The sequence below is a fragment of the Stegodyphus dumicola genome, chromosome 3 (genome assembly GCF_044657685.1).
Source record: "Stegodyphus dumicola isolate Sdum_Otavi_A_Nest chromosome 3, ASM4465768v1".
NCBI classification, from domain to species: Eukaryota; Metazoa; Arthropoda; class Arachnida; order Araneae; family Eresidae; genus Stegodyphus; species Stegodyphus dumicola.
The window spans coordinates 16,172,633-16,188,500 of NC_140770.1; the positions used below are offsets into that span (position 1 = coordinate 16,172,633).

The 15,868-nt window shown below is 32.6% G+C and overlaps 1 protein-coding gene across 2 annotated transcripts in view; it reads right to left on the minus strand.

Annotated features, from left to right (window-relative positions):
• The window catches only part of LOC118193498 (terminal uridylyltransferase 4-like), a 130,245-nt gene that overhangs the window by 87,445 nt on the left and 26,932 nt on the right, over positions 1-15,868 (minus strand). For both annotated transcript variants that reach the window (XR_015040143.1, XM_035364600.2), the window contains exons 5-8: positions 14,925-15,102; positions 12,250-12,387; positions 8,904-9,103; positions 5,788-5,901 (exon numbers count right to left, since the gene is read on the minus strand). Coding sequence is in view for 1 of the 2 variants with exons in the window: in XM_035364600.2 (XP_035220491.1) it covers positions 5,788-5,901; positions 8,904-9,103; positions 12,250-12,387; positions 14,925-15,102 (630 nt within the window). In the remaining variant the exon portion in view is untranslated. The remainder of the gene's footprint in view (positions 1-5,787; positions 5,902-8,903; positions 9,104-12,249; positions 12,388-14,924; positions 15,103-15,868) is intronic.

Here is a 15,868-nt window from a genome sequence, read left to right on the forward strand (position 1 = left end):
TACAATATTTTAAAATTGTATCACCTCGCTTCCAGCCCTCATGAAAATCTATTGGGTTGTTCGGAAAGTAATTTCGTTTTTTGGGGGAACATGAAAGACAATTTTCGTATAATGAATAAATATTTTATTAAATTATATATTGGCCATTCTGGTCCAACACCTTTTGCCATCTTTCTGGCAGTAACATGATTCCCGGCTCATAAAAGTTTTGGTCCTTGCTGGCAAAAAACTGATTCAGGTGGTTTTTGACATCTTCATTTGAGGTAAAGGTTTTACCATCCAACAAATTTTGCAGGGACCGGAATAAATAATAATCGGGAGGCGCCAGATCTGGAGAATATGGTGGGTGTTGCAGTATGTCCCATTCAAGCTGTAAAAGCTTTTGGCAAGTGACCAAACTTGTATGAGGTCTCGCATTATCCTGGTGGAACACTACACCCTTCCTGTTGGTTAATTCTGGCCTCTTCTGTTTAAGTGCATCATTCAATTTGTCCAGCTGATGACAATAGACTACCGAATTAATAGTTGTATTGTCCGATAAAAGGTCAAAAAAAAGGATTCCTTTGAAATCCCACCAAACAGACAGCATTACCTTTTTTTGGTGAATGTTGGCTTTTGAAACGCTTTGAGCCGGTTCATCTTTTCTGCTCCATGACCTCTTGCATTTCACATTGTTGTATACGACCCATTTTTCGTCCCCAGTAATAATCCGCTTCAAAAATGGATCATTTTCCTGACGTTTGAGGAGCGAATCACACACGTCAACGCGACGACACAAATTTCGCTCCGTAAGAACATGGGGCACCCACACATCAAGTTTCGAGGTTAAGCCCAGGCCTTTCAAGTGGCCATAAACAGTCGAATTCAACAAATTTAACCTCTCACTGATCTCTCGTGTGGTTATTCGCCGATTTGCATCAACTAATGCCTTTATTGCATCTTTGTCAGCTTCGACCGGCCTTCCAGACCGTGGTGCATCTTCGACATCAAAATTGCCGGATCGAAACTTTGCAAATCAGTTCTGGCACTGGCGTACTGTTAACACGCCTTCTCCATACACATCTGTCAATTTTTTTCTCGCTTGGACAGCATTTTTACCTGTTCTGAAGTAAAAAAGTAAAATATGACGAAAATGCTGCTTATTGCTCTCCATATTTAAAAGGGCACCAACCAAAAACTACTGCATAGAATTAATAGAACTTTTTCACACACAAGCCTTGTAATATCAGCTCTCAAGACATATAATGGTTATGCGGCTTAAGTGTGAAGTTAGTTTCGAAAAAATGTAATTAAGTCCTCCGGGAAAAACGAAATTACTTTCCGAACAACCCAATAACTGCTTATTTAAGGTTGCAGTCAATTTCTTGGAAATTTTTGTCTTCTAGATCTCCTGATTTTGGTGGACTCTGGGAGGCAGGAGTTAAGCTGTTTAAATATCATCTGAAAAGAACCATAGGTAATTTCAAATTAATTCTTGAAAATTCCTTAACAGCTGCCAATCATATTGAAAGTATCCACTTTCGAGATGGTGCACCTTTGTTTAAGATGTTCGCTCAGGATGGAGGAGAGTCAAAAGGAATTGTCCTACAGGATGCGGGTTTTGTCCCACTAAGCATAAAGCCTAACTTTAGAAATAAAAGGTTTAGGTCCTAATGTCATATAATTTTTGGTTATTACTTAGGCTGTCACATACATTTAAACTAGGATTTAATCTTTTTCCTGAAGTGATATTAACATTATTCTGAAGTTTTAATTGACAAAATACATTAACCCGCGGGAAAGCGCATGGGGTGTATCGTACCCCACCTCTACATAAAAGTGGAATATTCCTAACTTGTGAAACTGAAATTCTGTGCTGCATTCAGTAGCTGAGTTTCTAGTTGTGGTTGACTTTCAGAACCGCTTTTTCTTTGCCTGTGTGTTTCAGAAAAAGATTTATCGATATTTTGTTGGAACTGGGGTATGACACACCCCACGCGCCTGTCAGCGTAAGTGTTTTTCTGACTGAATATTTAGTTCAGAAATTTATTTCTAGAGTGTAACGGTAAATATTTCTACTCGCAAGTGATTTTAAAGTACTTGATATTAAATTCTTAAAAAATTCTAACTGCATTATGGTAAAAAGAATGACTCCCTATGAATTGGAGATGCAACGCCTGTGAGATTTTTTAGAAATATTTGAAAGTGATGAAGATTGATTTTCGGAAACTGAAGATGAAACTAGGAATATTTTCTACACTGTTTTGGTTTCGAAAAAGATAAAACATTAATTCCTGATGTTCCTAAAAAAGGAGAAACTGTTCTTATGCTTTCAACATTATATAACGACCATACTATAGATGATACTATATGATAAAATACAATGTCAGGTATTATATGTTTTTAAACTTAGGTTTTTAAACTTATCTTTAATATGACTAAAGGAGCAGTGGATATGGGGGATGAAATGTCAGCCAATTATTCAATTTCCAGAATAACAAGGAGATAGCCAATGGTAATTTTCTTTCCTGCACTGAACGTTGCTGTAATGAATGCTTGAATTATATTACATTCAACTGCTAATCCGCCAACCAGAAACAGAAGTCTGTTTTTGAAGGACTTAGCATTACAATTAATGAAAAAAAAGTATTGAACAAAGATTGGAGATTAATACTTTACCAAGAAACTGACGTACTACATGCAAAACAAAAGCAGAAGTTTCAACGAAAAATTAAAACGAATACATGAAATTCGAAACAACTAAGTATGAAAGATGTGATAAATTTGTAAGGTATTCACTTTCATTGTAATCGCGCCAAGGACAGAAGAACGTGAATGCAATGTTTAAAATGTGAGAACATTCTGTGCCAAGAACACATGAATGTATTTTGTTCAAAGTGTGAAGAAATAAAATAAGCATTGAGTATTTTAAAGATGCAATGAAACTTAGAGGCATGATGTTTATTTTTTTATTATTTTCATTTATCTTAATTTTAAGATTATTTTGGAAAGTAATTTTTTTAAACCCAATTATTATTCACACATTTATAATACACGAGAACAAGAAAAACAGCTTTAAAAATAAATAAAACTATTTTTATCATATTTTAAATATTGGGGTATGTGGTACCCCATGCGCCCGCTCTAGTAACTTCGACTTCCGCCGGGTTAATAAACTTTAAAATTAACAAAAAAAAAAAAAAAAAAAAAAAATATATAATATATATATATATATAACAAATTAACAAATAACATATTTACAAAATAAATAAATAAATAACAAAATCTTTCGTGGGGAAGTGGAAGGTAGGCAGGCACTCAGTGAGCTCAGTCTCTGAAAAAATGTCTGTATCAAAATCACTACAAATATCACTTTCTAACTCTTTAAAAAACGAATCATTAATTGAACTTTATTCATTGAATTCCTTGCTCCTATTTTCTGTTTCATTCAAAAATTTTAACTACATTCAGGATTAGGGATTTTGTAAATATTAGCACTATTCCAAACAAATTCAGAAGGTTTAGGGATTTTGTAAATATTAGCACTATCCCAAACAAATTCAGAAACAAACTATCTTTGTCATTCAAGCTTCATTGCAAAAACTACTGTAATTTAAAAAAATCACCATTTCTAATACATCAACAGATGAAGAAAACATTTTCCTTTTCAATGCATGTATAATGGCATTCATGTTAATACTTCTATTAAAACTGAATTTCAATGTGCGACCATTTTGAAATATGTTTTCTCTCTCGAACAATACTACATTCCTGGAAAACAGCTACAGCTAATTTACCCATTCAGAGTAAATTCCTTAAATTATACTCACTTTTGGTCACCTTACTGAACGCCTACATAAGAGACAGTAGAAAAAGTAGCAGATGAAAATGATACGCTCTACAGTTACAAGTTAACACAAGTTTAGTCGTGGTGAAGGAAGGAACATTTAAAACAAAAATAAATGTAAATCATCATACAGATGTCATTATTGTCACCACAAAAAATTGCAAAGAAAATGTCACTGAGATAAACAGAAGAGTACCCATAAAAATTTAATTATCACAAATATAAAAAAATTAAAAACAGTGAGTGAGAATTTCATATTTTGGAAAAAATTAAATTAAGCCATAACTATTCCAATTTGAGAAGAAATTATGAAGAAAATGCAACTGCGATTAATGAGGAGTAACCACAAAAATTTTAATTACTATAAATATAAAAAAAATTAAAAACAGTCAGCAAAAAATTTTACATTTTGAAAAAAATTAAATTCAGCTATATTCAAATTTTGATTTTTTAACATTCAAGTTTGACATTTTATAAAAGCATGGAATGTAACTTTTTTTTTACTAATGCTTCAAAGGAATAACATTTAAAGATCAGAATTATGAAGATTGACAGACCACAACTTTACAATGCATTAACACAGTTTTATTCATAATTTATTCCAGCAAACTGAGAAAAGATGAAAATTTCCAACAATTAAAAGGAAAAAACAAAAGTAAGAAACAATAATCTAGGCAATACATTAAATTAAATCAGTCAACATAATAAAAAAGTGAATGAACAAACTTCTAAACAATATTTAAAGATTTATGAACACACTACTGAAGAGGATGGAAGGCCTAGGCAACAAAAACAATTTGATTTTTAAATGCAGATTATGATATGAGAGAAAGTGAAAAACACAGTTTACTGATATTTATTATAAGCTTTTTATCATATGTATTTTCAAAATATGTCAATATGAAATATTCCTGGTTTAATTCATTCATGTTTTCATCATTTCAAACCACACACTTGCAATGATGTAAAGAATAGGTTCTATTTACTTCCAATGCAATACAGTACAGTCTTTAATCCGGACGTCCACAATCTGGAATGATCTATAATCCGGACCTCAAAGCTACAAACTTTCTGCACATGCGTAAATGCATCGTTTACGCATGCGCATAATACGTTTACGCATCCGTGTTTAATGTGTAACGGACGGTATAAGCTAGGCTAAAATTATCTAATTCAGTTAATGTTGCATATTGTGTTGTTCCTTAATCTTCTAATTGGATCCAGCTTATTATTTTTTGCAGACTGTTAGAGCAATTTTATAAAAAGTAAGCTTGAACCTTCGATTATGTCAAAAAAAATTTTCGATTCTGGAGCTGCCAAAGGATCTACAAAGTGAAAGCATGTTTCGATGTACCACTTTCGATAGTGAAGAAAGTGACAGAGAGGTTATTGAAAATGAAAAAATTTCGATTGACAAGTTAGTTGGTATTCGCAATTACAGGACTTGAACAGTGGAACTGAACAAGAAATTATGTCTGTTTAAAAAATTAAAGAGAAAGTATTAGCACAAAAAACAACTGACATTAAAAGAAATGTTTAATAAAGTAAACAAATAAATATTAATTTTTTTTTGTAAATTTTGATACTCTTTAGATCATAATTGCTCTTTATTTCATAAATTACAGTTTCATACTTTTAATTTTATAATTTCTGCATGCCATCTTAACGGATTTAAATTGATGATCTATAATCCAGAAAAACCCCTAATCCAGAACTGCCGAAGTCCCGACGAGTATGGATTAAAGACTTTGTACTGTAATTCAGAAAAGCTATGAAAAATATTACAGTAGTTAATCATTAGTTTGAAATATACAAAAAATTGTTTCCATTGAAATGATACATAAAAAACACAAAATTATAAAAAACTATAACAACATTATTATTAGAAAAAAGAATTCCCCCCCCCCGAAGTGAATGAAAAGGGGCAATAAAAATCAATTTGAATTATAAAGGTACACTACCTCATGCAGTACAGGCAGAACTGGTGGATTTACTTGTTGCAAAAAATGAATTAATAATATTTCAAAAGCAAAGGATGGCAGAGTTCCACAGTCTTGTTGATCAATCTCACATAACTGCAAGAAATATTCAGTAACACATAAATAAAGCTGTTATAGAATACAATGAAAAATTAAATGATACTTTTAAGAACCATCTTTATAAATCCATGAAATTAAAAAATGCAGTTCTTATTATAAAATTTTCACAAGCACAAATTTATAAGAAAAAAAAATAATAATCAGTTCCCCAAGAAATAGTTTTAATTATTTATTCCACCTTTCCCTAAAATACCTGCAGGTCATTTATACTTCCTCTTGCTATCATATCTTTCTAATAATTTTCAAATTATACAGATGTAATTAAACTAAATTTAACAAAAATATTTAAGCTCCAGCTGTTCTGCCCTCTAAAGAAGATACTAATAGATATACCTCATTTAGATTTACTTATACATTACTCATCTATAAAATCAGCATATTTTTTTCAACTGAACGCTTACTATTCATTTATTCTCAAACCACCAAAAGGTGCATTTCATTAGTCAATAAATACATGTAAGGATTCAAATTTGTAATATTAACAGCTGTTTCTTGTTTTGATAAAGCAGAGACCAATGTACAATATTGGGCACTGACTTTTGCTCCTCAACTACTAAAAAAACTCAGTGGCGTAGCAAATCTAGTGGGTCAAGGCCTGCAGTGTCCGTAATCTGCCTTCTTGACTGTGGGCCCCGGGGTGCGTAAGCATATGCCTTGAACAAGTGGTCAGCTTGTTGCAGGACCCCAATGTTTAGTCCCCAAGGAACTTCGTACTCATTTTGTCAACCCAAGTGATGGAAATCAAGGGATGAAAGTTTGAGTCGACCTTGCCCAGCCCAGGAATCGAACTCTGGACCTGTGGTGCTGCCGTGCGATGCGCTAGCCACTGCGCCGCCGGGCCTTTCCTCAGCTACTACGAATCTCTTTTACTAGACATGAATTCTCATGCACACTAATACATTATTTGTATAGAGAGATGCTAAGATGGATGACAGTAAAATTAATATTATTTCATAATGCTACACCTGAAATCAATTTTGGGTCTTATGTCAGATATATAACTTTTTAAAAAAATCAATGCTGATCCAAATTGGATTTTGAAGTTGGCAAACATCTGTAAGTATTATAAAACATAATACTCATAATAAAACAATGGGAAGTTCTTCAAACATATGACTTATTTCAGATAAAACAAATTATACAGAAAATATGAAACAAAATTTCAGAATCGCACATAGCTTAATTTGTACTTAGGGCATCCAGAAAGCAAGTTTTCCTATTTGGAAAAAAAAAAAAAAAAAAAAAAAAAAAAAAACTCGCACTTTCAGGAACATATTTATTGACAACAAGTACAGCAATGTTTCAGTTATCTTGCAACACAGCCACCTCCAGAATTGAGACACTTGTCATATCGTGGGATCAACTTTTGTATCCCTCTGTTGTAGAACTCTGCCACCTGTGAATGGAACCAGCGTGTAACAGACGTCTTCAGCTCTTCATCATTGCCAAAACACTCACTGGAGGACAGGAATTTCTTGAGGTCCAAGAAAACGTGAAAAATCATTGGGAGCAAGAACAGGGCTGTAGGGTGGATGATCAAACAACTCCCAGACAAATTCCATCACAACAGCTGCTGTGCGTCGAGTCATATGTGGACGAGCATTGTCATGGAGGAGCACAACACCTGCAGTAAGCATTCCACGCCTCTTGTTTTGAATGGCACATCGCAATTTCCACAGTGTTTCATAAAAACGGTCAGTGTTTACTGTTTCACTACGTGAAAGGGACTTAATGAGCAGAATTCTTCCCAGAACACTGTGCACATCACTTTTCGTACTGACAGCATCTGTTTGAATTTCGTCCTGACCGGAGATCCACTATGCTGCCAATGCATTGACTGCTGCTTGGTTTCTGGGGTGAAGTGCAAAATCCAAGTCTCATCGCCTGTGACGATCCTGTCAAGGAACTTGTCGCCATCATCGTGATACCATTGCAGAAATGTCAGTGCTGCTCCTAAGCATTCAATTTTGTGTTCGGGTGTCAGGTTTTGCGGCTCCCACCTGGCACACAATTTTTTCAACAGCAGGTGCTTAGTGACAATCTCATGCAACAAGGATTGCAACATACACGGAAAATGGCTGCTCAGCACCGTAATCGTGAAGCGACAGTTCTCCATCATGCACTGCCGCACAAGCTCAGCAAGATCATCGCTGATGAGGGATGGTCCCCACTGCGCTCTTCATCCTGGACACTTTGATGACCTTCCGAAAACTGCCTACACCAGCGATGCACCATCTGCTTACTCATCATATTCAACCCATAGACCTGACAGAGCTGACGATGAATTTCAACTGCCACAATGCTTTGTGCATTCAAAAACTTTATCACCGACCAAACCTCGCAGATGATGGGAGAAGGAATAAGAGCTTCCATTTCGGACCACTGCTATTACAACACTGGCACGAGGCAGGACCTGTCCGGCTGACAACATGATTGATACGTCATAGATCATGCGCAATTGACACGGCTAATTACGCTTACTTTAAAGGGAAAATCATCGGGAAACTTACTTTTTGGATGTGCCTCATATTATGTGAGTTGTGCATATTTTGTATTTAAGAAGCCATAAACCAATGGTTTATTAAAAACAAAATAAGTACAACTCATTTAATATGAGAATTGAAACTGGAAGAAAAATATGGGTATGATACTAATTCAAAATATGAAATAATCACAGGGGAAAAATATAAATGACAAATTGAAAAATGAAAATTATAGTTATGAGGGTTTCCCCCCCCAGAAGGTTTGACTACTTTCCCAGCTAGGATAATATGCTATATGTTTTAGCTGGATTTAATAATCAAGAACTACATAAACTGAAGTAGTTTCAAGTGTGATTTTAATATCCATTATTGAGTTCAAATCACTAAAATAAATGTAATTACAGATTAAAAAAAGTAAGCACATAATTAAAACATAAATTTTAAATACATTTTGAGTTTAGTTTCACTACCTGAAACATAGCTAATAAAACTTACATTAGCCCAAAATCGAACAGCAGTTCCAAGTACTGGAACTCTTTCATCTAAATCATGATACAATGCTAGGAGATTTGCAAGTTTCACTGAAAATCCATTATCTATCTCTATATTACAAGTTAAACGGGTTTCCTTGTCAATAAAATGAATGGAAGGTCTTTTTTTCTTAAAGTCATTCTTCACATCTCCAAAAGAATCATCTGAAAAGAAATAAACCAATGTATCAATTCAAATACTTAAAAAAAAAAACTATACCAACCTGTTTACAACACCCCAGAGAAGAGGAGGGGGGGGGGATCTATATCCATTTTTATCCTTTGTTAAAAAAACATTTAAATCAATGGCAACTATAAATTCTACATCACCTATAACATATCAGGAATGATAATCATAATGAGGAGGTACTTTCTGACAATTCACACTCTTAGTTTCAATATTCAGTAGAGCTTCTGCACATTTACATATTTTTGAGTAAACAACAGCCAACACATGCATGTGCACACCATAGATGTGAATTTAGACATTTCCTATTTAATCACTCCAATAGCTGTAAAAATACAAATATTCAGCATTTAGATTTTTTCCTCTCTTCACCACCTGTTCTCCACCACCTGAAAATTTCTTGTTTCTTATTAAATTATTTTTATTTATGTAAAGAAGAATACCCATAAATCATGAACATAATTAAACAAAGGTTTTTCGCCAACTCACAAAATTGCCTGTGAATTGCAATGCACATAGTCAGAAATACAAATAAAAATAAAATAGAGTAAAAAAATCTGAAATTCACTATGGAACATTCAAAAAAAGCAAAATAAAAATTTTTAAGACTAAAACTAACACTGAATTTTTTGCTTATATTTTTTCATTATTATGGTTTTTCATCAATAAAAAACCAGCCATGCTAAGAAACTAGAGGTATTTGTGGTCTTAATGTTGAATTTAATTCTTTAAAACTTATCGCATCCCCTACAAACTCATTGCGTCTTTTATACAGAATTATTGACTAATAGAATAAGTCCTCTCAACATCCTCAATACTTAAGACAGGCTACTCTAGAGATGATTAATAGAATACCTGTTGGGGCAATTCTGATGTATACAGACAGCATTTAGAATGAACATGGATACATTGGTAGCGGAGCTTTTGCAGAAGAAATCTCCCTCAAGCATAGAAATACCAATTTCTGAAAACCATGTCTCATTTTTCTGTCCTCCATCTACAACGGATATCATCTCGTGTAAATCTAAAATATAATAAAATAGCCGATGGACTAGCAAAGGAGAGTACTTCCTTACTTCAGGTTTATGCTAAACCTTTGACCTACCTTGAACTATAGAAAAGAAAAGGTCTGAAAGGTCAAGGTCTCCAAGAATTGAGAACACTACTGACACAATCATAGTATTGTAGTTCAGGTCCTGGTACTGCTATTGGTTTCAAGGGTGACAGGAAGGACCAAATGGCTCTGGCTTGGTTGACTTCAGGACATTAAGAATCCTCAGATATTTCCATGGTACTAAAACTTTTCAAACTCTCACCAAATGTAAAAACCATGAAGCTACTGCACAACATCTACTTAATTGGTGCATAAAGATCTGCTGAAGAGCCTTAACCCTCTGAGCGGCCAGGATTTTTGCTAAAAAAGCACAAATTTTTCAAAACTATTATGAGAACAAATTATTTTTTGATTTTAATGTAAAAACTCTCCTGGTATTTCATACCTGGATTTGTGTACTTTTGATATATTTCCTTAATTTCTTTGACATATTTTAATATGCAAGTATATATGCGTTCTTGCAGATATCACAAAAAATATTCTAGGCCATATATATATACGGCCTTGCCGCTTAGAGGGTTAATTTTGTGCTGCAAGTTATGAAGGCGAATTAACTTATGGATCTGATCTGACTCAGATCAGAGGGATTAGTAAGAAGAAGAAGAATTCTTATAAACTCACAAAGAAAATCATCATCATAGTTAATTTAACATAAATTATGTAGCAGAAAGGAGAGAAATTTTAAACTCGCTCTTCATAATCCATCTTTAAAATTTCTGATGGTGAATTTCTTCTTTTTAAGGAATTAATGATAAAAAGAAGACAGAAAATTTTCAAATACATATTTTATCAACATCTTACAACATTATTTGAATACTTGGATATAGAATCAAATGCTCTTCAAATAAAAATCTATTAACATGCTTTTAGATATAAATTAACTTTTTATAGTTAAGTACAACTCATTTAATACGACTACAACTAGTAGTACTAGTACTTTTTAGATATAAAACATATTTGTCATATAATCATTTTAAATAGAACCCTAAGAAAAGAGAGATCTGATAATTTTGTTCATATCTAGGAAAAAAAATACTGTCAACAGTCTGCATAGGGAGGAACTTGATAGAAATAAGTTTTAAAATATTCAATAGCTGTAAATCACATCAAATTAGTCAGAAAACAACTTATATTTAAATAAAAGTTGTAGGATTCTAACTGAGTATATACTTGAAACAATGTCTTAAAAAAAAAGTCTAGTCTGTATTATGATAACAAAGTTCTATGAAGGTTTAAATGACTTTTTGATAAATCTTGAAATTTAACAGGAGATGCTTCTTATGCAAGAGACTAACTCTACCACTTGTGTGTGTATAAAATAACATAAACTGAAATTAAAATTTAAGTAATGCAGTCTGAGACTACACACAGAATAGTCTACCTAAGACTCAATTAACTGTGCATATTTTATGTTGGCTGGTGAAAATGGCTACAACCAGAATAAACCTTTAGCAGAGCTGAAGTGAACTGCCAAGTATGCCTGCCATACACTCTAAAACTTTTAAAGCCTCAGCTTAAATACTCAACAACAAATTTGCACTCTGCGAGGACTACAGAAAGATATGGTAAAGTTCCATATTATAAAAACTGGTTGATTCAAGTAAAATTCTATTACATGTCATTGCAAAGCAAGGGAAAAACAAACAATTAAAGAAAATCATCATCATTCTTCTTGGCACTATTTAATTATTTGATGGAATGTATACCTAAAAATACTTCCAAGCTCTATATAAAATAAAAGAAGTTAACATGTAAAATTAAATTCCAGGTTTTAGATTTGAGCACCCCCCTCTTCCCAAAAGTAAAATCAAACTTCAATTTTGAACAGTTTTTGATTTCTTAATCATCTCTACTTTAATTGCTTCATCATTATTACTTATTATTCTCCCTCTGGTTTTACTTGCTTTTCTTTCTTTCTAAGGAAAGCAATCAAAATTTTGTAGAGTAGATAGCTATATTTTACAAAATTTCCCACACACCTTTTAAGAAATATCATACAGGATTAATTACCAGAATTAATAGCTTTGAACACATTTTCTAAAGCATCGGGTACACTATCATCAGGTTCAAGTTTTAGAGTGAAGTCCACTGCACTACTCTGGAGGCCAAAACCAGTGGCTGATGAGCCGATAGCTTCCACAGAGCATGCTATAAGTATACATAAATATTAACAGACAACAATGAAAGGAAAACAGATGTTCATACACAGACCTAACAATTTTCAGCAGCATTAAAAAAAAAAAAAAAAAAAAAAAAAAAAAAAAAAAAAACATAGATTTTTGGCATTATTAAGTACATAATGAAAAACACAAATCACTGAGTTCACTTTTTTCCAGATGCAAACACCCAATCTGGAAAAAACCACACACAATCTTTTGCTTACAACTAAATTTCAGATTTTTTTTATTGTATTGCAACTGCTTGCTATTAAAATATTAACTGAGAGATAATCAAGTATGCAAACTTGGTTGTCCAAACTATAAAGGGTACTGTTCTGTTATCAGGACCAGATTTAGATATCGCCAAAAGCTGACAATTTGGCGAAACATTCGAAGCATACAAATAATCACGAAAATATTTACGATATGATTGAAAAAAAAATCCAAGGGAAAAAATAACATAACATATATTTGTAAAATTATATACTTTTAATGTAAATTAAACCGCTTCCCAAAGAAATCAGAGAAAAAAAAAATTTTTTGGTTAGCGAACTAAGATTAACACGAAGTGTGTACATCATTTAAAATATCTGAAAACATTAGCAATTAGGCATAGCAGCTTCTTTCTTGACAAATCCTGCCATACATCCACCAGAGCTGAAAAATACGATTAGCATTATTTTTTCTACGTGAAAACAGACTTCCATCAAATTTGATAATATTACCAGTGCCATCAATTTTAACTGACAGTCTAGATATTAATGCATTGTAACAGACTTCCCTTATGTAACTGTTCCAATTAACAGCAGTGCACTGATTCATATCAAGTTGATACCGTCCGTATTGAAGGGAAGTAAATTCTAAACATGATGCATAAATGAAACAAATTGCCATTAGGAAACTGATTCTCAATCCTTCAGATCAGTTTTGAGAATGTAATCCTTTTGTTTCTCCATGTTTAATACAGTAATAATAAAAACATAAGTTATCTTTAGAATTTATATTCTCAATTTAAAAGCAAACATTGGCAACTTCATATGTACCAAGTTCTTGGCGAGTTTATCAAAACATATGGCGACGACCAAGGTCCCAATAACAGAACAGTAGCCTAGAAAGTTTAGTTAAACAGCTATGCTCACACTCCTCCAACAAATATCATTGGACAAGTTAAAAGTATACTCATTTACTCACAACTAGTGATTATATTTTCATCATTCCACTGCAATTGTTGAGTTAAAATGTTAACAGAAAGATAATCAAATACTTAATTGAAAACCCAGTAGCTCTAGTTGAAACTAATAATAGTGTTCACTTCCTCCCCTTTTTTTCTTCCATTCTTGAAGAATAGGGAGGGGGAACAGACATTAAAAGACACTCATAAGCATTTGTTTGCTATTAAATTTAAGAAACTGTTCTCTGCAGTCACCACCGAGTTTTAACTGAATGCTACTATATTGTTAATAAAAAGATAACATCTGAATACAAATCATTTACTTTTTATCTAAAGATTCGTCTGACTATTATACAAAATTCAGATTACAGTCAAAAGTCGTTAATTCGGACTCGTCGGAACTTCGGCGATTCTGGATTATCGATTTTTCCGGATTATACATCATCAGTTTAAATCTGGTAAGATGGCATGCAGAAATTACAAAATTAAAAATATGGAACCATAATTTATGAAATAAAGAAGAATTATGATCTAAAGGGTATCAAAATTTGCAAAAAGAAAAAGCTTAATATTTATTTGTTTACTTTATTAAACATTTCTTTCAATGTAAGTTGTTTAAAGTTGCTTCATTTTTTGTGCTAATACTTTCTCTTTTATTCTATAAACAGACTATAATTTTTTGTTCAGTTACAAAGTTCCGCTGTTCAAGTCCTATAATTGCTGTGTCGAGAATACCGACTAATTTGTCAATCGAAATTTTTTCGTTTTCAATAACCTCTGTGTCACTTTCTTCACTATCGGAAGCGAATTATAATGATGAGGAACTTAATTTAAAGCATATCAAAGACGGAGTACATCGAGATGAAATACAACATTTAGTAAGGAATTACAAGCCAAATAAAATAAAAACATCTGCTCTGAAGATAAGGATAGTGCTGACAGATCAACTTCCAATTAATTGTGCACCACGGCAATTAATTGAAGTTTTTTAACTCCAAATCTTCTGACTGCTAGCCAGATATGCTTTCAATTACACCTTGATGATGCAACATAAGGAAGGAGAAAATTCCTTGCAGCTCCCTCTAGGGAATGAATATCTATTTAATTACGTAGTAAGTATAGATTATGGCTAGTCTTTATAATAAGTGAAAATCATTTCCGTTTTGGAGTCATGCTTCTTTAACGCTCTTACAAAGTCATAGAGCAAAATCACATTTGTTCACATAGTTGTACTATCATTTTCAACTACTATTAAACAAATTGTCAGTTTAGGGGATAATGTAAAATTTGAAAAGAAAAGCAATTTTAAATATATTAAGCATGAATATTTTTCATTGAAACAAAATACTACTCACACTGAACATGCTCTTCTACAAATTTAGTTACTCTATCAATTAAATTTTTTCTTATAATCAGATCTTTATCTCTCAGACCAAATTGAGAAATTTCATTAAGAAGCAGATCATTAATGGCTTCAATTTGCTCAGGTAATGGCACAGGAAGATATGGAAGCATCATATCCAAGTCATTTTGCTGTAATTGAAAATATGCATTAAGAAAACATGTGATTATAAATGAAAGAAATATATAAGCAGACTCTGCCTTACACTACCACAACATGAAATTTGTTAAACCTTAAAAAAGATGTTTATAAAACTATAATGAAATGTAATCAGTACCTTCAGAAAATTGTTAACATTTTACACTTTGCAGATACAATTATTTAGCTGTGTATAGTTACAATAAGATATTTTATTCGGACTTTTGGAAAATAACACTACATTATGTTATCTTTTTATAGTCTTTTAAAAAATTGTTACATTATATTTAAAGTTTTGGGGACAGGCACCTCAGTCACCAAACTGCTCTGGGGACAGAACACTTAACAGGATACACTGTCTTGTTCGGATGGAAAATTTGTGCTGCTAAGCCTAATTTTTTGAAAAATTTGCTAAATTAAATTTGTGATCGAATTGTTCCAATCTTTGGCACATTATGAGAGGAAAACTCAGATAGGTATTAGAGCTAATTTGAAAAATTTGATTATTATATTCTTCTTGTCATTTGAAGTATAGGAAATGTTTTGCTAAATGACACACAAATTACCTGAATCAACACTAGCTAAATTCTAATAAGAATGAATGAAACATCTAAAACAATAGGACATACATCCCCATATTGCCAAAACAAAATTTCAGAAGAACACACCCATGTGTTTATAAATAGCTTATAGATAGCTGTGTTTATTTACATAACTCAACCCATGATTTCAACCTTGATTCTGAAACAAAATACCAAA